The following is a 27,283-nucleotide window of genomic DNA, read 5'->3' as shown; positions in this document are numbered from 1 at the left end:
CTAGAGTGCGTAGGTGGGTGGGTTTTGCAGCTGGACTATGAGCATCTAATACTGTTGGCTGTAAGGACTGGGGGGCACCTCTTATACATGGGCCCCTGTCACAGGTGCCTAGGTGGCATGGGTGGAGCCACCGGTCCTCAGACCCCTGATGTGGGTAGGTGAAGACCCTGCTTAATGGGCAGAGCAGTGTCAAATGTCAAGACCCTGCCACTTCACAGCTGAAACAATTGAAGTTAGAGTTCCAGTATATCCCCTGTTGTACTGTGGTAATGAGGGCCTACGCTGTTGAGATGGGCCCACACAAGTCTATGCAGGGAGAAAGGCACTCAAAGTCCGTGGATCCCTTATGCCTGTGCCTAGGCAAAGGAGCTGTGCCTACTCTTGGTTCCTGGCTTAGGGGAGCTGGCGGTTTATTTTTTTTCCCGTTTGTTAATTTGTTCACTCTTCAAGGCAGGGAGAATGGCTCTGGGCGTGTGACAGATCCTACTTCTGGCCCAGAGGACTTGGCAATTGCTGACTCTGGTCCAGGACCCAGTGCAGAGCAAGGAGCGGGGAGGTAAATGGGAGAGGTTTTTCCCTAAGGGGTGTGTTTTTGATCTGCACAGTAGGCCATACGTAAGTACTTACCTTTCGTGGAGGGCTGCTTCTCACTGGTTCTGGGTGGCCATGTAGAGTCTCTGGTGCTGGGTCTCCCCCGGTGTGGAAATGCATCTCCCGCACATGCTGCTTGAGCTGATCAGGCCTGAAGGGCTCAGGCTCTCGCTGGGTCAGGTCTGGCACCTCCTCGCTGCTTCTGAACCATCTCTCCCTCCCCCTGCCACTCAGTCTGGTTCCTCAACTCTGCCTTTGATGTTCAGGGCTCCCAGATTGCCATATATAATCGAATTACTTCTTTTTTGGGGTCTTTGTGGTAAGAGGATCCACCAGAAGCATCTCACCTCTCTGCCATCTTGGCCTGGCCTCTGGGTTTTGTTGTTTTTAAACAGAGACACACAGACGTTAAAACACCTGTCCCAAATATTAAGTAGCAGAGCCGGATTCAAACCACATCATAGGACTCAGAGCTGTTGTGCTGGCTTCCGGCGGAGGGTCCCTTTCTGTTTTCTTTGAAGGCTAAATTTCTCAGCACATATTTTCATGTGCAGAGACCCCCTAATAAGAGAGTCAAGCTACAGCTGAGAACAGAAGGCCAAACACGGAGCCAGCCGGCCACTAGCTAGTCAGACTCTACTTCTTACTGCTAGGTGCCTCTGGACTGCAGGGGCACCGCCTCAGCCCTAGCACGCCCCTTAGGACCCTATGACCCCCCCAGACTCCTCCACTTCCCTAGGCGCAGCAGGCACGGCTGGCTAGGTGCTTATGGGGGCTGACAGCTGAGGGGTCCTCCTGACCTGGGACATGCAGGAGCAGCCCCACCCCATCCAGTGTGGGTGGGAGGATGGGGCTGTGAGAGGGAGCGGGGAGGCCCTGAGGGAACCTCAGTGTCCCCCCTTTTCAGGGCCTGAGCAGCCTGGAACAGGGCAGCAAGCTCGCGCCCAGGCCTTCCCCAGCCCCTGCCAGTGCTGAGGGGGCCCTTGGGCGAGGACAAGGCTCTGCCCTCAGAGGACTCTCAGGCAGAGGCTTGGGACCCTAGAGAATGCTGGGAGAGGGTATGCCTTTGCAAAGGACCCAGATCCACTCCTTCGCACACTCCTCCCCAAGCCTGTCCTGACAGGGGCTTTGCGGGTGACTCCTGGCCAAACCCACCAGGTGACAATGGCTAAGTTAGTCCCTTCCAGAGAAGGGCACATTAGGGGGCTCATGGGCCAGAGCAGGGCCCAGGCAGACACTGTGGTCTGAGAGGCCTTATGTACAGAAGGCCAGCCAGGGTGCCAGGCAGGGATGGCCTGCATGGGGTGAGGGTGCTGCTCTGTCCTCCGATTTCCTGCCCCCCACACACACACACTTAGCCTTCTACAGTGCGCTGGACCTCAGCCTTGGACACCCCTCTGGGCCTCACTGAATGGGAACCCAGAGGAGGGAGGAGCACAGCCAGTCAGCTGTGTGGCCACCCAAACATCCCAGAGGGGACTCCTCCCTCCTTCCCATCTGCCCTCCTCATGGCCCCCTAGTCCCCTCCAGCTCCCTGGGGACAGCTTCCTGGGGAGGGAGCATGAGGCGTTCCGGAGACCAGAGAAGGGGAGGGTGTGCTGAGAGGGTGGTTGGATAGATCCAATACCCCGCCCTCTCCCCAAGACCCCCACTGCATCCGCCTGGGATCCCGCCCACTCCAGTTCGGATTCCCCCGGGGGCGTGCGTAGGCGACAGTGCTGGGACCGTCCACCCTCTTTGCTGGGCGCGCTATGAGGCCACCAACTCAGTGCGCTCTGACGGAGCCCCGGCGGGCGCGGGCACGGGCGCGGGCTGGGGTGTGCGGAGGGGGTGTGCGCGGGCGGGCGTGCGCGCAGAGCGCGAGGGAGGAGCGGGAGCCCGAGAGCCAGGAGCTAGCGAGCGAACGAGAGGAACTGTGCGCGCCGGGCGGCTGGGCGTGCGCTCAGCTCGGCGCCACAGGCTGCCCTCGCAGCCAGAGCCGGCGGAGCGCTCTCCGCGAGCTACCGCGAGGCTGTCAGGAGCCTGAGGAACCGCAGAGTCCAGAGTAGGAGAGAGTCCAGGGTGAGCGCGAGCTCAGAGAAACCGCGGAGTCTGAAGATCGGAAGGAGCTGGGAGCGCGGAGCGCTCCCGGGGTGGCCGAGGCTGGTCGCGTGCTTCCCGGCTGGACGGCGTCCTGAGCCCTCCCCTCCACTCCCTCTCCTTCGCCCCCGTCTTGAGACGCGTCCCTTCCACCCTTGACAGGCGCGCCCACCATGCGCCTCAACGGCTCCGCGCCGGGGCTCCCAGGAGCGCCCGGGACGAACACCTTCCCCGTGCCGCCGTCGGGGCTGGAAGCGGCGCTCCTGGCCCCAGGCTCCCGCAACAGCTCCAGCAACGCGACGGAGCACGTCCTGGAGGCGCCCAGCAGCGACCTGGACGTGAACACGGACATCTACTCCAAGGTGCTGGTGACGATCGTGTACCTGGCTCTCTTCGCGGTAGGCACGGTGGGCAACTCGGTGACCGCGTTCACGCTGGCGCGCAGGAAGCCCGTGCAGAACCTGCAGAGCACAGTGCACTACCACCTGGGCAGCCTGGCGCTGTCCGACCTGCTCATCCTGCTGCTGGCCATGCCGGTGGAGCTGTACAACTTCATCTGGGTGCACCACCCCTGGGCCTTCGGCGACGCTGTCTGCCGCGGCTACTACTTCCTGCGCGATGCCTGCACCTACGCCACGGCCCTCAACGTGGCCAGCCTGAGCGTGGAGCGCTACCTGGCCATCTGCCACCCCTTCAAGGCCAAGACCCTCATGTCCCGCAGCCGCACCAAGAAGCTCATCAGTGCCGTCTGGCTGGCTTCGGGGCTGCTGGCCCTGCCCATGCTCTTTGCCATGGGCCAGCAGAACCGCAGCGCCGACGGCCAGCACCCCGGGGGCCTCGTGTGTACGCCTGTGGTGGATACCGCCACCGTCAAGGTCGTCATCCAGGTGAGCGGCCTGGGAGGAGGAGATGGGTGCCGGGGCACCAAGCTGGGGGCTCTCGTGGGGATCTCAGTGCTCCCCTGCCCCTTATCCCCAAAGTCATTTCAGGTCTGGGTGCCTGGGTGCCCAGGGAGCTGAGGACGTGTCCTGAGGAATTGTACTTCTGGGCAGCTGGGAAGGGGAGCAGGGCGGAGTGCGGGGCTTTGACCCCCAGGACCAACCTCCCTCCTTCTTCCCACCTTTCACTTCAGAGCTGCTGGGGCTGCACTTCCTGGGGAGTGGGGGTGGTCCCTGGGCCAGCTTTAGGTGTCTCCAAAGTCCCTGAGAGCAGATGCCTCTTTCGTCAGCTTCTCAGAGGCTTTGTGCCCTGAAAGGTTATGCCCCGTCCCTTGCAGCTGAGCCTCTCAGCTGGCCCCCCATCTAGACAGGCCTGGGAGCCCGAGCGGAACCTGGTGGCACCCTGAGCCGGCTCCTTCACTCCCTGAGCCTCACTTTCCCCACTGGCCTCAGAGGGAGATGGTCGGGGGAGAGCCCGTGGGAGGTGCTGAACGGCCCCTGGCACGGACAAGGTGCCAGAGGTCCCACTGATGGGCGTGGTGTCGACGGTGTTTCCACTGGAAGGAGCGGAAGTGACTGAGTGGAGGGGGTGGAGGGGCCAAAGCTGGTGCCGAGGGAGGAGGGGTCCTCTGAGGGTCTGCACACAATGCCCCAGGAGACCAGGCGGGAACCCTCGCTGGGGCCACTGGGCCGGGCAGCATGGGGGGGGGGGTCAGACACCTGGGGGGCTTATCAGGCAGGGAACCACACTAGTACTGAGGCGGGAGGAGGGCGTGCGTCTGAGAAAGTCAGGGCAGAACTGACACTTGGAGTGACACCTTGGCCTAGGATGTGAGTGACCATGGGTGGCCGTGGGTGGCTGTGGAGGCATGGGGCTTCCACCCCAGGGTGGGCTAAGGAAGGCAAAGGGAGGGGTCGGGCAGGGTCTGCACATTGCCGAGCCGGAGGAGGGGGCGGGCTCCACTCCACTGCTGCCTCCAGCAGAAAGCATTTCTGCCGCCCGGGCGCCAGAGAGCGCAGAGGGAGGGACTGGCTGACGTGGTGGGGATGGCGGCGCCAGGGCAGGAGCTGGCGCCTGCACACGGATGCCTGGGCCGCAGTTGACACCACGGGACCCCACAGAGGGGCCCTGGGGCAGCTCAAACTCGGTGCCCCCTGGCCGCACTGAGGGGCTGTAGCTACAGGGGTCCCCTGGGAAGAGGAGACCTTCCCCCCAGCAGTGGAGAGATGGATCACATTGTCTGGCAAGGTTCCGCCCTGCTCAGAGAGGGCTCATCAGCCAGGAGCGGCCTTCCTTGCCCGGCCCTTGGCTTGACCCAGGGGCCTCGCCCCGCCCGCCGCACTGGGGGCAATCCTGGGGGGCAGCAGCCACGCGTAATCCAGCCCTTGCCAGGAGACCTGCTCCCACAGGCTCTGCAGGTGAGGCTGGCCTTCTGCCAGCATCCTAGTGGGGGGGAGGGGAACAAGTGGTTCTGGTTCGGCCCAGACCCCTTCTCGGCATCCTCCTCCTTCCAATGTCACGGCCCTAGGTGTACACTGCAAAGAACTGAAGGCAGGGACTTCAACCCTTGGACACTTGCATGTTCATAGCAGCCCTGTTCCCAATCACTAAAGGTGAAAACAACCCAGGTGCCCATCAGCAGATGAATGGATAAACAAAACGTGGCCTCCTCCTACTGTGGGACATTGCGCACCATGAAGAGAAATGAAGCGCTGATCGCCGCCACAGCCTGGCGGGACCTCTGAGACACTGTGCTGAGTGAAACGAGCCAGACGCTGAAGGGCGCGTCCTGCTTGACCCCCTTGCAGGGACCGTCTGGGCTAGGCAACGGCAGCGAGGCAGAAAGCAGTCTGGTGGTTGCCAGGGTGGGGTGGGTGGGGTGACGTCAAAGGGGCACTTGTGAACTTTTGGGGTGATGAAATGCTCTGTGTCTTGACTGCAGTGGTGGTTGAATAACGAAGTCCTGATCAGAGCTCATGCATAAAGTGTGGATTTTGCTGTGTGTAAGTTCTCTCTCCATGAATCCGTCCTTAAAAAATAACAGACGCGGAGAGCTCCCTCGTTTCCTCCTGCAGAGGTCATCTGGGGCAGGCAGCGAGTCTCCTCTCAGGCAGCCTTTGTGTGTCTGATGGTCCCCCACCCTGGGTGGCCACGAAGGGCTCAGTGGCACTGTCTCAGTTCCTAGCGTTGCTGTAACAGAAATACCGCAAGCGAGTGGCTTTAACAAATAGACATTTATTCTCTCACAGTTTAGGAGGCTAGAAGTCCGAATTCAGGGCACCAGCTCCAGGGAAAGGCTTTCTGTCTGTCGGCTCTGGGGGAAGGCCTTTATCTCTTTAGTATCTGCTTCCCGGTTCCTTGGCGATCTCCATGTGGCTTGGCTTCTGTCTTCCCCCATCTCTGCTCTGCTGACTTGTTTAATCTCTCTTATATCTCAGAAGAGTTTGACTCAAGATACACCCTACAACAACCCTGCCTCCTTAACATAACAAAGACAGCCCATTCCCAAATGGGATTGTAACCACAAGCATCGAGGTTAAGACTGACAACTTATGACGGGGGACATAATTCAATGCAGATGGCAGAGGATCGGGCAGTGGTTCGTGCTGTTATTCTTAGGGTCACATCAAGTCGGAACTGACTCGACGGCACCTAACAACAATTCCATCCATAACAGGCCCCAAAGGACCTGAACACCAAAGGGGACTGGTTCTTCCAGGCCAAGCCCTCGGGGGCCACAGAGCCCTTCTCACTGCCCCCAGCTGCCCTGTCTCACAGCTCCAGGAGGAAGAGGGTGTGGCTGGGTTCCTGGGGACACCCCTCTTCCCAGGCCTGGTGTTCAACTTGCTGCTGCCAGTGAAGGCACAGCCACCGAGGGGCCGAGGGTCAGCCAGCGCATACTTCCGAGGCGCCTCCCGAAAGCACAGCCCGAGAGCAGAACCACCCAGGCCCCTTGGCGCTGCGTGAGGAAACGGAGGCCGGAGAAGGACGAGAATGCCCACAGCTCCTGCCTGCTGCTCTTGCCGGCTGCTCCCCCACCAGTGCTGGCCAGCGGGAACCTCCTGCTGGTGAGCTGGTCATGCCCCAGGGCCAAGGAGAAAGGAGGATGGGCCACCCAGCAGGGGTTGTCGATGGAGCAGCCCCTCTGCTGCCTGCTCCCCGTCAGCACTGGGGACTCTGCTCGCCTGTGCAGGGGAGGTGGTGAGCCTCGTCAGTACAGCTGCCAGGGAGGAGGGGGGAGGCAGCAAGCAAGAGGGAGGCCTCGGCGTGCACAGCACACCGCTGGGGGCAGTTTGAGGTTCTCCTCACTGTGGGTGTAGAACCCAGGGCCGGGCTCAAGTGCCAGCCTCACCACTGGCCAGCCACCGGGCCTTGGGCAAGCAGCTGGACTGCTCTGTGCCTCAGTTTCCTCATCTGCCGAGTGGTCTTCTGCATTAATGCACACAGAACCCTGAGTGAGTTTCTAAACTGACAGCAACAGTACAGCAGCATTTGAGGAGAGGCCGGAGGTCCTCCGTCATGTTGTTTTAGGGTAACGAGCTATTCTCCCCGATCCACCCATCCAGGCTGGGGGGATGAGGCTCGTGCGCACACCACAGAGTCCTGGAGAAACCAGTCGGTGCTCGAGCATTGTTCCCACATCCATCACATCCACAAGCTCTCAGTGCTGGTCAGCGTCTGTCCACCTCCTTGAGAAGCCGGCCATCTAAAGGTCAGGGTTTGAGCGGGGCTCTCTGGTATCCGGGTTTGAAGAATTCTCTCTGAGCATCTGTGCGGTGAAATGAGTTCCTTTATGTGGCCTTTTGCCTTAGTTCTCTGGAAAAACAGCTTGCGAGATTTTCTCTAAACCCTGAGGAATTTCTTTTGCCCTGGTTTCCTGCCTGGGAGGGTTTGTTACTTTTGTTCAGATTGATTGACATTTCCTGGGTAAGCTGTAAACAATTTGTGGTTTGATACTTTTTGTCTGACCCTGGGCTGCAGCCTGCTCTATGATTGGTTCATAGACTATGCAAATGAGGTGAGTTGTAGCCTGGTATGCAAATGAAGTGTCTATGGCCTACAGAGAGGGAATTGGTCAGTTCATGGCCCTGGTGGGAGTGCCATGCCCTGAAATTTACGAAGAGTTTGTAGCTATAAGCAGCCAGCCCCACAGAGATTTTTCAGACAGCAAGAAGCAGAAAGAAGAGAGAGGTAGACAGAGAGAGCAGGAAAGGAGCCTCCTGAAAAAAGCTGTAACACCAGTCAAGGGCTGCAACACCGAAGAAAGCAACAGGCCTGGAAGGGGCCCTGTGGCAGAGTTAGTGGTGACAGGCTGCAGGGCTAAGAGGAGCCTGTCCTGCGGGCGGCCAAGAGAAGCCTGTCCTCAGGGGACCAAGAGGAGCCTGTCCTGTGGGGGCCAAAAGGAGCCTGTCCTGTGGGGGGCCAAGAGGAGCCTGTCCTCAGGGAGCCAAGAGGAGCCTGTCCTGTGGGGGGCCAAGAGGAGCCTGTCCTCAGGGACTGAGAAGAGGCCTACACGGCCGGGAAGAGCTGAGAGAGCTGTTGATCCTGATCCCGAGTTATACCCTGTTCCTTAATAAACCACTTAACTGTCAGAATGGTCTGTGAACTCTGTGTGGACATTGCAACAGGTTATTGAACCCAGAAGAGAAGTAGAGAGAGCCATGGGAGGGATAGCTGGTGTCAGAATTGGTAAAAAGGTCGGAGGGTGGAGGTACGTCTGACCTCCACCTCATGGGAATCAGCCTTGGGCTGATCTTGGTTCACATGAACCCCCGCCACTGAAGTTAGGCAGGTTCCGACGCAGCTACTACTATTCCCCTTTCACAGGCTGTGACAACACTTTCCCTCCCTCCCTTTCTTCCTTCTTTCCCTTTCAAGCCAAACACAGTGGATACAGAAGTGAACAAAACTGGCAAAAACTTCTGCCCTGTGGAGGGCACATCCCAGCTGAAGATGGAAAATTAAGGGAAATAAAAAAGTCCCATGTACAAATGATGGTAATGAATGCAGTGGAGAAGAATTGAACAGAGAAGGAGGGCAGGGAGGGTGGGGATGCCCTTTTGAAGAGGCAGGTCGGAGAAGGTCTCACGGAGGTGATGTCGGCATCTTTGCGTCTTGACCCTAAAGGAGCAAGTGTGCAGGTGTCTGAGGACGAAGGTTCCTGCTAGAGGGAAGGGCCAGTGCAAAGGCCTGGGGCTGCACGTGCTGGGTGCTGGAGGAACAGCGAGGAGGCCAGTGTGGCCGGAGCAGCGTGAGCAGAGGGGCAGGACAAGAAGTAATGGGGGCCAGTCATGTTGGGCCTTGAGACCATGCTGTACAGGGGTTTTACTCTGGGAACAGTGGTTGGCACGGGAGACTGTGAGCGGAGCAGTGAAGTGACATGCATTTGCGGGCATCACCTGGCTGCTGGGTTGAGAATGTTGTGCGGGTGGGAGAAACGGTTAGGAATCTGCTGGAGCATCCAGGCAGGGGGTCAAGGCCATTCAGACCACGGTGCTCGTGGAAGAGGGAGAGAAAAGGTGCTGGATCCTGGATGTATATTCTTCCTTTTTCTAAAGTCTGTTTTCAAATTTACATATAGCAAAATCCACCATTTTGTTTGCATCTGAGTTTAAGGCATAGACTCCCGTAACCCCTACTGCCAGCAGTGGAGGACGTTCCCCTCACCCCAAAGCTTCGCCTTGCATTGTCGCTTAGTAGTCGGCGGCACCCCCAGCCCCAGCCGCTCGCAACCACCAATCTGTTCTCCTTCCCGAGAGTTTTGCCTTTTTCAGGATGTTGGCTAAGTGGAGCCAGATGGGATGTAGCCTTTTGAGTCTAGCTTCTGTCACTTGCATAATGCGTTTGAGGTTCATCCCTGCTGCTGCGTTCATTTTTTTCTTCTCTGTTTTTTTTTTTTATTGTGGAGTAGGATTCCATGGTGAGTGCACCACCAGGCGTTCTCCACTCACTGGCTGAAGGACATTTGGATTCTTTCCAATTTGAGGTGATTGTGAATAAAGCTGCTACAAATACTCATTGTCTTAGCTCTCTAGTGCTGCTACAGCAGAAATAACCCAAGTGAATGGCTTTAACAAACAGAAATTTATTTTCTCACAGTTTAAGAGGCTGGAAGTTCGAATTCAGAGCACTGGCTCTAGGGGAAGGCTTTCTCTCTGTGTCAACTTTGAAGGAAGGTCCTTGTCTCTTCAGCTTCTGCTTCCTGGTTCCTTAGAGATCTCCATGTCTCTTGGCATCTATGTTACCCCATCTCTCCTCTGCTCACTTGTTTAATCTCTTTTATATCTCAAAAGAGATTGACCCTACACTAGTTAATCCCCGATGGGATTATAACCATGGGCATAGAGGTTAGGATTTACAGCACATATTTCTGGGGGACATAATTCAATCCATAACATTTACATACAGGATTTTGTGTGAATGTACGTTTTCATTTCTGTTGGGCAAATATCTAAAAGTCGGATTGCTGGGTCACAGAGGAAGTAGATGTTTAACTTTAGAGAAAAGTGGCAAACTGTACCAATGTAGAGATGCCATTATGAATGTCCAGCAGCAATAGGGGAAAGTACCAGTTGCTCTGCATCCTGGCCAGCCCTTGGTATTGTCAGGTTTTCGGTTTTGTTTTGTTTTTATTTAGCCATTCTAATGGGTTATGAGTCAGAATTGACTCCGTGGCAAAGGGTTAATGGGTTTGTATACCTTTCCTGGTGTGTCAGGAAAGGTATGTGTCAGGGTTGTATCCTTTCACCCTACTTATTCAATCTGTATGCTGAGCAAACAATCCTAGAAACTGGACTAAATATCCACTTAAATATCTACAAAAAGCCTGTTGGGATTTGATTGGGATTGTGTTGCTCAGTAGATTAATTTAGGGAGACTTGGCATCTTACCAATATTTAGTCTTCCAACCCATGAAGACGGTGTCTCTCTCCATTTGTTTAGGACTTTGATTTCTTTCACTAGTAGAAGTTTCCAGCATACATATCCTGCACATATTTTGTTAGATTAATATATGATTACTTCCTGGTTTTGGTGCTATTGTAAATGGTACTTTTTTTTCTTCCAATTGTTCACGGCTAGTCTACAAGAACATGACTGACTTTTTTGTATATTGACCTTGTATCTTGCAAGTACGATAAACTCTCTTATTAGTTCTAGTAGTTCTTCTGCAGCTTCCTTGTGATTTTCTACATAGTCACGTTATCTGTGAATAGAGCTGGTTTTATTTCTTCCTTTCCAGTATGTGTACTTTTTATTTCTTTTTATGGCTTCTGGTATGAAGTTGAATGGGAGTGGCAACAGCAGACCTTCCTGCCTTGTTCCTGCTCTTAGCTGGAAGACTTCAGTCTTTCACAGTTAAGTTGGATGTTAGCTGTAGGTATTTAGCAGATGCTCTTTATCAGGCTAATAAAGTTCCCTTCTATTCCGAGTTTGCTGAGAGTGTTTATTATAAATAGATGTTGAATTTTATCCGATGCTTTATCTGCATCTCTCTCGATGGTCATGTGGTTTTTAATTCATCAGTCAGTTAATGTGGGGAATTACATTGATTAATTTCTTAGTGTTGAACCAGCCCTGCATTCCTGGGATAAACCCCACTTGGTCATGTATTATCCTTTTTATATATCGCTGGATGGAATGCGCTAATATTTTGTTGAGAGTTTTTGCATCTGTGTCTACAAGGGACATTGGTCTGTAGTTTTATTTTCTTGCATTAGCTTTGACTGATGTTGGCATCAGGATACCACTGGGCTCATAAGATGAGTTGGGAAGTATTTGTTCTTCTTTTTTCTGGAAGAGATTGTGTAGAACCGATGTTCTTTCTACTTTAAAGGTTCGGTAGATTTCACCAATGAAGCCACCCGGGCTTAGAGATTTATAGGAAGGTTCTAACCACAAATTCAAACCCTTTAACAGATGTAATTATTCAGGTTATGTATTTCTTCTTAAGTTTCAAAGCCTTTGCTGTGCTGTGCTGTTCTGCCCCATGCCTGCAACATTTTGGATTTAATGTTGGATCTGGGAGGTGGTTTATATCATATTTCAGTTTTCACAGCCTTTGCTGTTTCATGTATGTGCAGCTCAGGAGCAATCCCAGGACTTGTGTTGGTTCATAGAACTAGAGGATCCTCTTCTCCAGCTCTCTTCTCTCTGGGATTTCTCCCACACTCTCCAGTTCCCAAGGATCCTTCTCTCAGTCCTCTGGCTAGAAAGCCAGAGTATTCCGTTTTATTTCTTCTATTGAGTTTTTTAGATCTATCTCTCTGTAGATCTACCCCATGCATCTGTCAGTTTGTTCTACTGTGGTGGCTTGCGCATTGCTGTAATGCTAAAAGCTATGCCACTGGTATTTCAAATACGAGCAGGGTCACCCATGCCAGACAGGTTTCAGCTGAGCTTCCAGACTAAGACAGACTAAGAAGAAGGACCTGGTGGTCTACTTTTGAAAAATTATCCAGTGAAAACCTTATGAATAAGAGCAGAACATTGTCTGTGTGAAGAAGAGCATGGTTTTATGCTTTGTTAGTGCAGATCTGCGGGAAGCCCAAGGTATCGCCCATGCCCCTCTAACTTGGCAGGATACAGCATCTAGACTCAGTCTTCTCTACAGATTTTGTCAGAGTTTGGTTTTAGGCTTAGTTAGGGTGGGTCTTGTGCGCCTGGTTGGTATACATGGGTAATGCGCTCAGCTGTTAACTGAAAGATTGGTAGTTCCAGTCTACCCAGAGGTGCCCCCCTGAGTGGATCTGGTGATCTATTTCCAAAAAATCAGCCATTGAAAACCCTATGGGGCACAGTTCTACTCTGACACACATGAGGTCACCTTGAGTTGAGGTCAACTTGATGGCAACTGGTTTGGTTTGCTTTTGCATTTAGCGTGGGTTTACAGTGGGCCTGACTCTGGGCATGGTCCTTGTTCCTCAGGTGTGGACTTTCTGGTGTCTCAGCTGGGTGCCCAATGTGCTAATGAGGCTTCAGCTCATGGAGGCTCCCCCTCCAGCCCTCTAGAATGCCAGCATCTCTCAGACAAGCCTTGTGAGGTCTTGCTCCACACACGTGCAGCCCAGCCAACCGAGAATGCATTGGGAAGCCCCTCACAGGCTTCTCAGGATCCCACTATGCAGGTCCCCCTCTCTGGTACTTTGCTTTACCAATTCAAGCCACTTCCACAGCCCCAGTCTCTGATCTCTGCCTTCCATCTCAGCCAGACATCTCTGTCTCCCATCTCAGCCGAACATCTCTGCCTCCTGCTCAGCCAGACAGCTGTGCTCTGCCTAGACTTCATCTCTCTGTGTCACAACCTAAAAACCGTCCCCAGGCAGAGCTGCGTGATTGTGGGGTCACCTCATGAGTGTCCCTGCTGCCAGAGACTACAGCCTCTCACTGGGGCTTGTCCAGGGTCTGAAACAATCGCCCAATAAATTGTGTCTACTTTTGTAGCTGTTTATGACAGAAGAGCTATTCCAGTACCGGTTCTCCTGCCAAGTGGATGTCATCTGTAGATTTTTAAACACTGCCCACTTTGAAAACTATCCGGGGCAGCTTGTGATAAAAGACTGCTTCAAAGGAATTATTAAAACAACGTTGCAAAGAATACATAACAAAGAAAGACAGTTATCCTGGAATCAAAGCTGAGGATAGCCACTATGCTTAAGTAGATCTTACACCCTGGTTTAGGAGAAAGAGCAACATTATTTGGACTTAAACATTTTAGCCCATTGTCTGTTAAAAGGTGGATTTATTGTAAATTCCAGTAACTCTCCTTTGACATGTTTAAAGGTTACGAGCATTCTCCAGGGGCTTCGTTCTCTAGTAGCTCAAAAACAGCTCCTCTGTTTAAAGAACCTGGTACTTCCAGCCTGTCGAAGACCTTCAGAGAGTCCTGGGGCTGTTGAGGAATAATTCCTGTTTGGGGGTTATGAAGCTGCAACTGCCCTCAGCAAGCTGGGGGGGCTGTTGTCTGCGGCATGGTTTCCAGCGGCTTGGCAAGACTCCGAAGACCCCAGCTCCCAGGGGTCAAGAAGGAGGGGAGAGCGCGTCTGGGTCGGCTCACCGGAACAGCACTCTGTGCCTTGCAGGACACTGGCAGGGACCCAAGCTCAAGGCTCTGTCCCTGTAAACTCGTCTGCTTCAGGCGCGGTGCCCAACAGGATGTGCCCAGTAGGAAGCGCCGTCAGAGGTCACTATTTATTGCCCAGAGACGAGGGAGAAGCAGTTGCATCTGTGCTGATCCCCTTCCAGGGGCCACCTGTAGCCTCTCCGGGGGGAGCTCACAGCAGCTTCACCGCCGCTGCCCCCACCCCCAGGCTCACTTGAAGTACAGATGTACCAAATGGGGCAGGGCTGTTCCCATCCCAGGGACCCTCTCGGACCAGGTTGCCTGGAGCTGCCCCTCTCTGAGCTGTTTTGGTTTTAGGCTTAGTTAGGGTGAGCTTAGGAGCCCTGGTGGTGCAGTGGTTAAGTGCTCGGCTGCTAACTGAAAGGTCAGCAGTTCGAACCTACCAGTCGCTCCCAGGAGAAAGATGTGGCAGTCTGCTTCCGTAAAGATTACAGCCTAGGAAACCCTATGGGGCAGCTCTACTCCATCCTGTGCGGTCACTGAGTCGGAATTGACTCGGTGGCAAAGGGTTAGTTTGGGTGGAGGCCGGGCCAAGCCATGGAAAAGCTTCTGGATTCTTCCAAAACTGGTCTCCATTGCGGGACGCTGGCTCAGCGGGGGCTCCGGATGCCCGCCTGTCTTCCCGTAACAGCAGGTCAGGGGCAGAGGCACACGTGCAGGGTCGGGGCCAGCGGTTTGGCAGGGAAGCCCGGGGCACTGCCACCCTCCCGAACACCAGTGTTGGCCCTACGAGGATTAGTCGGTTTGTCAGGGGCAGGAAAGCAGAGTGGCTATCACCAAAGGCCTCTCTGTCCTTCACAGGCCTGGCGTGAGGCCCGTTCTGCTGAGGCAGACTGTCCCCTCAGGGGCCCGAGTCACTGCCCCGAGGACAGCTGCGCGGCCTCAGGCCTGGACGGCGTCTTGGAGAAGAGCAAGCAGGGGTGCTGGCTTATGGTTGGAGCCTTGAGAATGGGGGCCCCCTGCGCCCTCCAAGGCCCAGAAGCTGGGGACAGTCACCAGCCAGCCAAGGCAAATGTCACAAAGGTTTGGGCAGTGGCCTGGGGTCAGAAAGTGGTTCTGGAGCCGAGGCACCTGAGCCCACTGCCAAGTTCACCAAGACCCGCAAGGCGCAGAGTAGATGTGGGTGATGGCGTGGCACGCAGACTGGTGCACGCGGCTAACTTCCTGCCGTTAATTCTCCTGACGGCTTGTTTAACAGGAACCCGTCGAGTGCACCAAACACCTACGCTGCGTCCGGGCTGGTGGCCAGCTCGGATGCTCCGGAAAGTTCCAGCCAGACCCGGGGGCAGAGATCCAAGTGCCTTTTGTGCTTCTGCCATCAAGGGGCTGTAGAGTCCTCAGGGGGACCTTGAGGCCGCAGTGTGAGAGGACCCCCAGGCTGCGGTGGGCGCCAGCCCAGGGCTCCATCCCGGCTTGCAGCGGCCATGCCCTCAGCCACTGTAGAGCCCAGGGCTGGGAAGAACACAGCCAGGAAGCGGGCTGGCTTGGAGGGATGGGAAGGCCTCCCTACCTTGCACCCTAAACAGCCCAGAGCTGGGTCACCTCATATCTCCTGATCATCTGGAGGAGGTGGCCACTGGCCCCCAAAGCACAGCTGAGTATGGCTGGCACGCCCAGCGGACATAACTGCTGATCTTCTGGGAAAGATGGCCAGGTCAGGCCACAGGGGGATGTCCCCTTGACACGGACAGCCTCTGCTGCTCTGTCTGCAGGCCCGGGGACAGCCCCCTTGAGTCCCCGTGTCTGTGGGGACCACTCTGAGTTCCTGCCACGCCCCAGCGCTGGGCTCCATGCCTCTGTCCATCAGCCTGGGATCTTTGCAGTAACTCCCTGAGGTTGAGGGAGGCAGGGGTCACAGTGAGCACAGGCGCTGTTTGCTAGGACACAGGCGGTTTCTGGCACCTGTGCCAGGAGGGGAGCAAACAGCATGCCTCCGCCACCAAAAATAAACTAGGCTGTCAGCGGCTGGAGCTGTGGCTTCTTTCCCAGATTCGGGCACCATCCAGCAGGCGTCCGGAGCCAGTGTTGGTGCTCGGCGAGGCCGCTGGGACGTGTGTCTTTGAGACTGGATGCAGGGCAGTAGGGCAGAACTCGTTCCCATGGTGGGGTGGCTGCTGGGTGAATTCCCACGGGCAGCACCTCGTCCATGCGGTCCTGCAGCTCCCAGCCATTCGGAGGGCTCGCTCACCACGAGCTAGCTTTTGAAAGGCAGCCTGTGGGGTAGGCCCGACCAGAAACTGGGCTTCCCGGGGGCTCCAGGCTCGCAAGTGGGGTGCACACAGGTTTTGCCATAAAGCTGCACATCTGGCCATGGCTAGAAGGTGCACCTGATGGTTTGTGGACCCTGGAAGAGACGTTGTCCCCTCCCCCACAAAAGCAGGGGCTGCTGCAATGAGTGGTCCCCAACCTCGGAGTCTCCACAACCTGAGTCTGCACAGCCTGGGAACTTTCTGGAATATTCCTGAGGGCTAAGGCAGGAGCTGTGGAGAGGGGCCGAGTGCACGAGTGTCCAGGGAGCCATGATGTTATGTCACGTGGCAGCTGAGTTCTCCCGGATCTGGGGAGAGGCCTCGTTTCTGCTGACCAGATGGGTCAGGCAGAAAGTCCTTAGCAAGGGGCTGGGGCAGGGCTGCTAAAGAGACAAGAAGCTGGGGCCCCCCATTCCCTATGTGGGGCCACCCCATCTCACGGCAACAGTACCAGGGCCCGCAGCACGTGCTGGGCCAAGGTGGGGTCACACGGAGTCTTTCTCCCCTGAGGCTCCTCATGAGAACAAGGAAGAAGACCTGGACTATGAGCAGTGTGGGCTGGAGTAACAGGGAGGGCATCCTGCAGTAGGAGGCCTCAAACCCACTTTGAAGTTTGGGGGAGGGAGTCCACTCACGAGTCCTCCCAGGACCATTGAGAAGGTTCTCCACATTCCCAGCATCCGCACTCTGGCCCTGTTAGGGAGATTTGGGCACCTTGGGTTGGTGCTTGCACCTCCCCAGATGTTCTACTTCCTCCCCCGACCAGCTCAGCTCGGTCCCAGGGCTGTCTACCCCACCACCACCACCACGTGGTCAGGAGCCCACAGCCCCCAGCCCCTGAGAGGCCTGCAACCGTGCTCGTGGCGAGAGGAGGCAGTGCTGGGCTGGCAGCACCCCTGAGTCCCCAGAGCCCACGTGGTGGCCGGCACAGAATCGGAAGCCCTGATGCTCATCTGTGAGTGACCGAGCGAGGGACCAAGCCGCTAAGCCAGTGAGCAATGCTGCATTCCCAGCATCCCCAATGTACCTCATGCTGCATCACCCCCACGGATGTCACCGTTCATTTCTGAACTTGGCAGAGAGCGCGTTGCTCAACATCCGCAAAGCTGCTTCTGTTTCTGTCAAAATTAAGACCGTTTGTGGTTTGGTGGCCTGCCAGCCCCAGCCCTGTTGCCATGCAGCCGACAAGTGCTGTGAAGGAAGTAACGGACATGCTGCTGTGAAGTTCATTTCTGGACTTGGGTTCTGCTCGAAGAAGAAGAGAAAAGACGAGCATGGAAGGACGAACGGCCCAAGAGGCTGGGTCCCGGCTGGACAGACTGCAGAGTCCCCTGGGTTGGCCAAGCCTGAATCCTCGGTGAAACAGAGACGGGCCCCTGTACAGTCCAGAGGTGCAAAGGCCACACTCGGCTCTGTGCCAGGAAGGGCTCTCAGCAGGATGGAGGCATGTCGGGGACAAGGAGGGTCTTGTTGTTGTCAGGTGCCGTCGAGTCGATTCCGACTCACAGCGACCCTGCGCACAACAGAACAGAACACTGCCTGGTCCTGTGCCATCCTCACAATTGTTATGCTTGAGCCCATTGTTGCAGCTACAGTGTGAATCCATCTCGTTGAAGGTCTTCCTCTTTTTCACTGACCCTCTACTTTACCAAGCATGATGTCCTTCTCTAGGGACTGATCCCTCCTGATAACATGTCCAAAGTGTGTAAGATGTAGTCTCTCTATCCTTGCTTCTAAGGAGCATTCTGGTTGTACTTCTTCCAAGACAGATTTCTTCGTTCTTTTGGCAGTCCATAGTATATTCAATATTCTTCGCCAACACCATAATTCAAAGGTGTCAATTCTTCTTTGGTCTTCCTTATTCACTGTCCAGCTCTTGCATGCATATGAGGCAAATGAAAACACCATGGCTTGGGTCAGGCACACCTTAGTCTTCAAGGTGGCATCTTTGCTTTTCAACACTTTAAAGAGGTCTTTTGCAGCAATTTGCCCAATGCGATGTGTCTTTTGATTTCTTGGCTGCTGCTTCCATGGGTATTAATTGCGGATCCAAGTAAAATGAAATCCTTGACAACCTCAATCTTTTCTCTGTTTATCATGATGTTGCTTACCGGTCCAGTTATGAGGATTTTTGTTTTCTTTATGTTGAGGTGTAATCCATACTGAAGGCTGTGGTCTTTGATCTTCTTCAGTAAGTGCTTCAAGTCCTCTTCACTTTCAGCAAGCAAAAGTTATGTTGGCCGCATAATGCAGGTTGTTAATGAGTCTTCCTCCAATCCTGATGCCCCATTCTTCTTTATATAGTCCAGCTTCTCAGATAATTTGCTCAGCATACAGATTAAATAAGTATGATGAAAGAATACAACCCTGACGCACACCTTTCCTGACTTTAAACCATGCAGTATCCCCTGTTCTGTTCAAATGACTGCCTCTTGATCCAAGTACAGACTCCTCATGAGGACAAGTAAGTGTTCCAGAATTCCCATTCTCCTCAGTATTATCCATAATTTGTTATGATCCACACACTTGAATGCCTTGCATAGTCAATAAAACACAGGTAAACATCCTTCTGGTATTCTCTGCTTTCAGCCAGGATCCATCTGACATCAGCAGTGATACCCCTGGTTCCACGTCCTCTTCTAAATCCGGCTTGAATTTCTGGCAGCTTCCTGTCAATATACTGCTGCAGTAGCTTTTGAATCATCTTCAGCAAAATTTTGCTTCCATGTGATATTAATGATATTGTTCAATAATTTCTGCATTCAGTTGGATCACCTTTCTTGGGAAAAGGTGTAAATATAGATCTCTTCCAGTCAGTTGACCAGGTAACCGTCTTCCAAATTTCTTGGAATAGATGAGCGAGCACTTCCAGTGCTGCATCCTTTTTTTGAAATGTCTCAGTTGGTATTCCGTCAATTCCTGGAGCCTTGTTTTTCACCAATGCCTTCAGAGCAACTTGGACTTCTTCCTTCAGTACCATCGGTTCCTGATCATATGTTACCTCCTGAAATGGTCAAACGTCTACCAATTCTTTCTGGTATAATGACTGTGTATTCCTTCCATCTTCTTTTGATGCTTCCTGCGTCGTTTAATATTTTCCCTGTAGAATCCTTCACTATTGCAACTCAAGGCTTGAATTTTTTCTTCAGTTCTTGCAGCTTGAGAAATGCTAAGTGTGTTCTTCCCTTTTGGTTTTCTATCTCCAGGTCTTCGCATATGTCATCGTAATGCTTTACTTTGTCTTCTCAAGCTGCCCTTTGAAATCTTCTGTTCAGCTCTTTTACTTCAAAATTTTTTCCTTTTGCTTTAGCTACTCGATGTTCAAGAGCAACTTTGAGTCTCTTCTGACATCCATTTAGGTCTTTTCTTTCTCTCTTGTCTTTTTAAAGACCTCTTGCTTTCTTCATGTGTGATGTCCTTGATGTCATTCCACAACTCGTCTGGTCTTTGGTCATTAGTGTTCAATGCGTCAAAACTATTCTTGAGATGGTCTCTGAATTCAGGTGGGATATACTCAAGGTCGTACTTTGGCTCTTGTGGACTTGTTCTAATTTTCTTCAGTTTCAACTTGAACTTGCATATGAGTAATTGATGGTCCGATTTGCAGTCGGCCCCTGGCCTTGCTCTGACTGATGATACTGAGCTTTTCCATCGTCTCTTTTAACAAATGTAGTTGATTTGATTCCTGTGTATTCCATCTGGTGAGGTCCACATGTATAGTTGCCGTTTATGTTGTCGAGAAAAGGTATTTGTAATGAAGTCATTGGTCTTGCAAAATTCTATCATGTGATCTCCAGCATCATTTCTGTCACCAAGGCCATATTTTCCAACTACAGATCCTTCTTCGTTTCCTACTTTCATGTTCCAATTAGTGCATCCTGATTGCATGTTCCATCAATGTCAGACCGCAGAAGCTGGTGAAAATCTTCAATGTCTTTATCTTTGGCTTTAGTGGTTGGTGGGTACATCTGAATAATAGTTGTGTTAATAACAGTCGTATGCGTATGGATATTATCCTATCACTGACAGCTTTGTATTTCAGGGTAGATCCTGGCATGTTCTTTTTGACGATGAATGCAACGCCATTCCTCTTCAAGTTGTCATTCCTGGCATAGTAGACCATATGATTGTCCGGTTTAGAATGGCCAATACCAGTCCATTTCAGCTCACTAATGCCTAGGATATCAATGTGTATGCATTCCATTTCATTTTTCATGATTTCCAATTTTCTTAGATTCATACTTTGTACATTCCAGGTTCTGATTATTCATGGATGTTTTCAGCTGTTTCTTCTCATTTTGAGTCGTGCCACATTAGCAAATGAAGGTCCCGAAAGGTTGACTCCATCCACATCATTAAGGTCGACTCTGCTTTGAGGAGGCAACTCTTCCTTAGTCGTATTTTGATTGCCTTTCAACCTGAGGGGCTCATCTTCTGGCACTATATCAGACAGTGTTCCACTGCTATTCATAAGGTTTTCACTGGCTAATTCTTTTCAAAAGTAGACAGCCAGGTCCTTCTTCCTAGTCTGTCTTAGTCTGGAAGCTCAGCTGAAACCTGTCCACCATGGGTGACCCTGCTGGTATCTGAATACCGGTGGCATCAATTCCAGCACCACAGCAACACGCAAGCCCCCGAGTAGACAAATGACAGACACGCGGCGGGGGGGGGGTCTTGGGGTGGTTTTACTCTGAAGGATCTTGGAGTGCCGAGTCAGAGAGGGACCCCAGGATGAAGCCCTTTGCGAGGACGGCCCCCTCCACTGGGCATGAAGCTGTCACACACAGCATGGGTGGACCCCCCCCTTTCCCACCCTCCCTGCCCTCCTCCATCCGTTCTCTCCACCCTCCTCCCTCATCCTCCCCACCCTTCTCCTCCCATCCTGTTACTCTCCTTCCCAATTCTCCCATCTTCCCCTGTCTTCCCCACCCTCTCCCATCTTCCTTCCTCCTCCCCACCCTCCTCTTCCATCCTCCTAGGCTCCTTCCCCATCCTCCCCACTCTCCTCCCCTCATCCTCCCACCCTCCTCCCCACCCCCTCCCCTGCCTTGTCCAGGCTTCTCTCTAATAAGAAGAACCAGAGCGACACCCCAGGAGGGGTCTGAGCAGTAACAGCTGCCATCAGCACCATCTGCGAGGGCATCGGGGTTTCTACCTCTCCCCTCCACTCCTGGAAGGTCACCGAGGACTCCAGCATAGGTTCTCAGATGCTCAGGCAGTGGCCATGCTGCTTTAGGACCACCGCATCCAGAGAATGGGTGCGGATGAGGGGATGGGCATCCAGCTGCAAGCCAGGTCTCTCGTAAGCCAGGGGTCCGGGGCCGGGAGGCCGGAGGGCACAAGTGGCATGGACGTGCCTCTCAGCTCCACGCTTACTAGCATGTGGCCTGACCTCTCTTTGCCTCAGTTTGCCCATCTGTAAAGTGGGGATAGTGTTGAGTGTCAGTTCTCGACATTCGAAGTAGCTGTGTTCTATAAAGTCATCGCCAACACTGCATTAGCCATTGCATCTGGGGAAGTCCAGGGGTCGGTTCCTGTGAGCCTCTGTCCTTAGCGTATGTGTTTCTGTTCAGAGATGACTTATTGGACATGTATTGTCGACTCATGAACATTGAACTCACGGCCACCAGCACCATAACTCATGCCTGAACAAAGCTCATCTCATGCATGTCTCTTCCCCATAAGGCACATCACAGCCCTCTTGTGCTTAGGAACACCCCGGACAGCACTTTAGCACGATGCTGGGGGGTCATTTCAAACCACAGAGTCAGCAATGAAAGTGCAAAACATGGGGCACTAAGTAGACCGTGAAAGGACGCCTGTTTGCAGGCTGAGCGCTGAAACTAGGAGGCAGAGCGTGGCCTTGGTGGCCCTCAGCTGGGAACGTGCAAAATGTCACGGCTCTGTATGTCCCCACATGATTGTGAAAGTACTGATATGGAGGTTACCTGTTGTCATTGAGTAGTTTCCAACTCATAGCGACCCTCTAGGACAGAGTAGAATTGCCCCATAGGGCCAAGGCTGTAATCTTTTGGGGAGCCTGATGGCACAGTGTTTAAGAGTTCGGCTGCTAATCGAAAGGCTGGCAGTTCACATCCACCAGCTGCTCCTTGGAAACCCTTTGGGGCAGTTCTACTCTGTCCTATAGGGTTGCTATGAGTCGGAATGTACCTGATGGCAACAGGTTACAGGACTCTCGACCTTCACAAGCAAGCCCACATGCATGGAGGTCCCAGACCTCTCCCAGCGATGGGCTTCAGTGGTTCAACAGCTTAACCAGGAAGTTCGCCCTTGTGTCTAACCTAAGTCCCTCTCGCTTTGGTTCAAGTGGAATACTTTCCATTCGCTCCCATGTTTCTAGGCTTTTGAAATGCCGGGAGGACGTGTGCATTTTCACCCGGCCTCCCACCAGCAGGAAGGAAGCAGGCCCATGGGAGGTGGACATGGGCTCCCGTCAGCACGGCTGGCTGGGTCATACAGCCGCTGCGGACAAGCAGGAATTTCTTCCAGGTCCTCCGTTCCCAGCACCAACTCCAGGCTGCCCCTGTAGCCCCATCGGAGCTTTCCCAACGCCGAGCACGTCCCCACGTGTGGCCATTGTCCACCACACAGATGGGGCTGTACCTTCAGTGGGTGCTGGTGGCCATTTCGGTGTGAGTCCCAGATGCTCCCCATGCCCCCTGCTGGGAGATCAAGGGACTGAGTTGTTTGAGTGCTGTGGGGTGTCCTGGGGCCCCTCTTGTCCCCCTGTCCTGGGCCCCAGCGGTGGGACCACCGAGATTGAGAGTCCTGAGATTGTGCTGCGTCCCCAACAGGCCTCTTGGTTTCACGAAACTCAGCGGGATCCATAGAAGGCCCTCTTCTCCCCTCCCGCTGGCTTTCTTTCCTTCCTGGTCTAGCTCCTCCACCTGCCCTTCCTCAACCTGGGGCGCAGGGGCCTGTGCGCAGTGCTGACATGAGGCAGCTGGCAGCTCAGGCTCCGGAGCTGTCTCTGATGAGCGGCCACCCAGCGGCCTCGCTCTCACTGTGGAGAGGGGGCACCCGGCGGAGCCCCACGCAGAGTAAACCCTTCCTGAATGGAACCCAGGCAGCCTCCAGCCAGCCCCATGAATATGCATGTAGCGTGGGACTTGCAAATTCCAAGCCATTTAAGCTTCACAAACAACCAGTGGAAGTCTTTTTGGCAGAAGACCTGTCAGAGAAAATGCAGCTTGATTGCCAATCACAACAGGATTGGCATCCTCGCGCTGGGAGCACCCTGGAGCCCCGGCCTCATCCCTCAGTCTCAGATGGCGAGGATAGTAACCTAACGAGGGAGAAACGTGTAGTGGTTTGTCTTAGTTATCTAGTGCTCCTGTGACAGAAGTACCCAATAGGTGGCTTTAACAAACAAATTTATTTTTCTCAGTTAGGAGGCTAGAAATCTGAATTCAGGGCGCCGGCTCTAGGGGAAGGCTTTCTCTCTCTGTTGGCTCTGGGGGAAAGTCCTTGTCTCTTTTCAGTGTCTGTTCCTTGGCTCCTTCGTGATCTTCATGTGGTGCGGCATCTCTCTTCCCCCATCTCAGCTTCTTTTCTTCCTTGCTTAATCTGCTCCTTTTTTATCTCAAAAGAGATTGACTCAAGACATACCCTACACAAATACTGTCTCATTAACATAACAAAGAAAACCCATTCCCAAATTGGATTAGAACCATGGGTATAGGGTTAGGATTTACAAGAAAAATTTTGGGAGGACTGCAGTGCAGTGAATTACTTAATATGGCCCTTTTAGCCAGAGTCTTTTTGACTCCCACAAAATGATTGGGTGGGGCTATGGAAATAAGGTGTTTGTGACCCTGTAAGGGACTTGGATGGTCTACTAATAATGCAAATGAGGTGCATGGAACCCTGTGGGAGTGGGACCACGCAAATAAGGTATATGGAACCCTAACAAGGGAATTGGTCAGTTTTGCCATCTAGGCTTAAAGGAACCCAATACCAGAAGAGGAGAGAAGGGGACCTCACTACCATCAACAAGAAGAGCCAAGATTGGAGTGTGTCCTTTGGACCCAGGGTCCCTGCGCTGAGAACCTCCTACACCCAGGAGACAGATCCTGAAGACAGCGAGAGATGACACGGCAGCAGCGAGAAGCAGCAGCAAGCACTGCAGAATCCAGCGGCAGAGAAACGACAGCAGCAGAACCAGGAGATAGACATAAGACGGTGCACTGGGCTTCCTGGCCCGTGGAACGAGAGATCTGAGCACCTTTGGGCCACGGCTGACTGTGTGGGGTGCCTCTGGGCACTTATTGGCAGAGCTAAAGAGCTTTGTAACACTTGTCGGAGCAGGGCAGAGGCCAGGCAGAGGGCTGAGAGGCTGAGGGCCAGGAAGAGGCCTGCCTGCTGACACGGCCAAGAAGTTGTCCTGACCAAAGAACTGTATCCTGAGTCATTCCTGATCCTGAATTGTAACTTGTGACTTCCTTAATAAACCCCATAACTGTGAGTATGGTCTGTGAGTTCTGTGTGGCCATTGCAACAAATTATTGAACTCAGCAGAGAAGTAAAGGGTGCCGTGGAAGGGATGGCTGGTGTCAAAACTGGTAAAAAAGTTGGATGGTGGAGGTATGTCTGACCTCCACCTCATAGATATCAGCCTTGGTCTGTGGATCTTGATTCTCTCTCCTCCCCGTTGTGAAGTTAAAGGAAGTCTGATGCTACTGCCACCATTTTTTTTTTTTTTAACAGGGACACAATTCAACCTATAACATAGTTTTCCAGAACGCACACACCAAGCACCCCACTGTCAGGCCAGGGGAACAATTCTTTGGAAACTGTGTTTCCCTTGGGTGGGGGCCACTGCTGGAGTCTCTGATGATGGGGGTCACATCCCATCCCAGCTTTCCAGGTTGGAAAGGAAAGTTCTAGAAAGTTCCACTGCCATGCACTTGCTCGGTGACCATCTTACTTGATGATGATGAAGGTGGGCAGCTCAGGAGAGCAGGGCGGGCCTGCGTGCAAGGATGGTGGGAGAGGGAAGGAGGGAGAGAGGAGCAGAGAAACAGAAAGATGGAGAAGTGAAAAAGAAGGAGGGAGAGACAGAAACAGAGGAAGAGGAAGAGGGGGAAAGAGAGAGAGACAGTAAGAGGAAGAGAAGGGAGAAAAATCAGAGAGATACAAAGAAGAGAGGGAGGAAGGGAGGGAACATGAGAATGACGGAGAGAAGGGGGAAGGGAGAGAGAGGCACCGCACTCTTGACTTGAGACCTCAGCAGACTGAGGGGATCCGGGGTCTGCGCTGGGTAAGCTGACCTTGCGTGAGGGGTGACTGTTGTGACGAGTGTGTCAGACTATCTGTCCATCAGTTATTCTAGCTGCCCACTTGCTGTGCCCAGTCATTGATAGCGTTGGCGTCCTGAGCTTTGACTGAGCTCTGTGAGATCGTGCACAATCTCAGCTGACCCTCAGGGCCACCCTCTGGGCTGGGGGCTCTTTTGACCACCCCCATCTTGTGGGTGAGGAGACCAGGCCTCGAGCAGGGAAGCCACTTGCTAAGATGCACAGCTGGGTGGTCATGGGAGCCCGGTTCGTCTGCCCCCAAGTCTGTGCCGTCCTGTCGCCTCCCAGCTCCCTGTCCTCGAGGCTTGGCTCACTGGCGCTTCTTTGGTTCATGTCTGAGACTTGCTGGGTGAGGGGCGGCAGGAGAGGATGGTCTGAGAGGGGCAAGTAGAGGCGGAAGGATCCAGAACAAGAAGCTTGAGGAGATTTGTGGTGCCATTGGGGGGTGCACCGTGAGTCGCCTCAACCCAGGAGATCTTCCCCACTGTCGGCCCTGCTCACTGACACCGTGGTGCTTTTTGGCCAGTGCTAGGGACATGGGCCCTGCTTCCTGGAGGGCACGGCCCCCAGAGGCTCCTTACAAAGGTGACACGTTCTCAGAGCAACACCACGTCCCCACGAATCTTCGCCTGGTGAGTTCGTACATCTTCCTCTGTGTTGCTGTTGGTAGCCGTTGAGTTGGCTCGAACGCACGGCGACCTTATGAACAGAGTAAGACGTTACCCAGTCCTGGTCCTACACCGTCTCCATGACCTTTGGTGTGATTGTGCCTATTGTGGCTGTCGTGTCGGCCCCTCTCACGGAGGGCTCCCCTTGTTTTCACTGACCCTCTGCTTTACCAAACATGATGTCCTTCTCTGGCAATTGGTCTTGCTTGATGATGTGTCCAAAGTAAGCAAGACGAAGCTTTGTCATCGTCGCTTCTAAGGAGCATTCTGGTTATATTTCTTCTAAGACTGGTTCTTTTGTTCTTCTGGCAGTCTGCGGTGTATTCAGTATTCTTTGCCAACAGGCAATTCGAATGCATCAATTCTTTTGTCATCTTTTCTCATTGTCCGGTTTTTGCATCATATGAGGTGACTAGGAAATTTTAAATTGCACTGTGACTCTATCTCTACTGGACAAAGCTGCCATAGACCATCCCCCACCAGAAGGAAAACTCGTTTATCTGCTACACAAAAGCCCTTCCACGTGAGCGCTGGGAAGTTTTCAGGATCCAGAGCCTGCCCAGGCCCCCGGGGTGGGTGGCCCCCGTTGGGCAGTTTGTCCCTCCTGTGCCGGCCCTTATCCTGTTCACTCACTCAGGAAATATTTGGGTGACTGTTGAGTGTTGGCACTGTGCCACCTCAGGAAACCCAGTGTCGAGTGTCAGGTATGCCACCTTGTCCCCAGGAGCCCACTGTGGAGAGGTCAGGGTGGACTTCAAACGGGATCACAAACGGTGAGCCCAGTCAACCCACTGACCAGCTCAGGGCCAAAACCCTGGGCAGGGCACTGTGGCGGGCTGATCCCCTCCATCCAGCAGCCCAGACCCCCCAAACCACCACCTCGTCTGTTGTCCTGTAGCAGAGGGGCAGAACCAGCACTCAGAGGGACGATTGGCCTGTCCCCACAGAGATGCTCCAACAGTCCCCAGCCCCCAGCCAGCCCTCTTCCCAGCTATGCCATCAGCGTGGTTGTGCAGGTGGACGAGGAGGGCGTTGGACAGCGGCCTTGGCGGTGGAGAGGACGCCTCATTTACTGTCCTCAGGGAGGGTGACATCAAAACCAGATTGCTGCTCTTTCCTATGAAAACTCCAGCGTTGCAGCCCGCACCACTCTAAGCCTGACGAATGAACCAATTATGTCTTTGTGACAAACACATTATTAGGCGGGAGATTAAATTCCTCTTGTGGGTGGGAGCTCAAAGCAGAGGGACGTCATCCCAGAACCCAGAGCCAGCCCCAGAGCACCACCCCAGGTCAGTCACCCGCTTCCCTCCTCCTCCT

At 53.6% G+C, this 27,283-nt stretch overlaps 1 protein-coding gene across 1 annotated transcript in view; it reads left to right on the top strand.

Annotated features, from left to right (window-relative positions):
- Window positions 1-2,843: 2,843 nt before the first annotated feature.
- Window positions 2,844-27,283, top strand: part of NTSR1 (neurotensin receptor 1) — a 48,717-nt gene continuing 24,277 nt past the window's right edge. Inside the window, exon 1 of the mRNA XM_004370192.1 lies at window positions 2,844-3,557. Within this exon, the coding sequence (XP_004370249.1) occupies window positions 2,844-3,557 (714 nt within the window). The remainder of the gene's footprint in view (window positions 3,558-27,283) is intronic.

This window comes from Trichechus manatus, unplaced genomic scaffold (genome assembly GCF_000243295.1).
Source record: "Trichechus manatus latirostris isolate Lorelei unplaced genomic scaffold, TriManLat1.0 scaffold00008, whole genome shotgun sequence".
In the NCBI taxonomy this organism is placed as follows: Eukaryota; Metazoa; Chordata; class Mammalia; order Sirenia; family Trichechidae; genus Trichechus; species Trichechus manatus.
The sequence above is the reverse complement of the archived record's forward strand: the minus strand, read 5'-3'. Positions and strand labels throughout refer to the sequence as shown.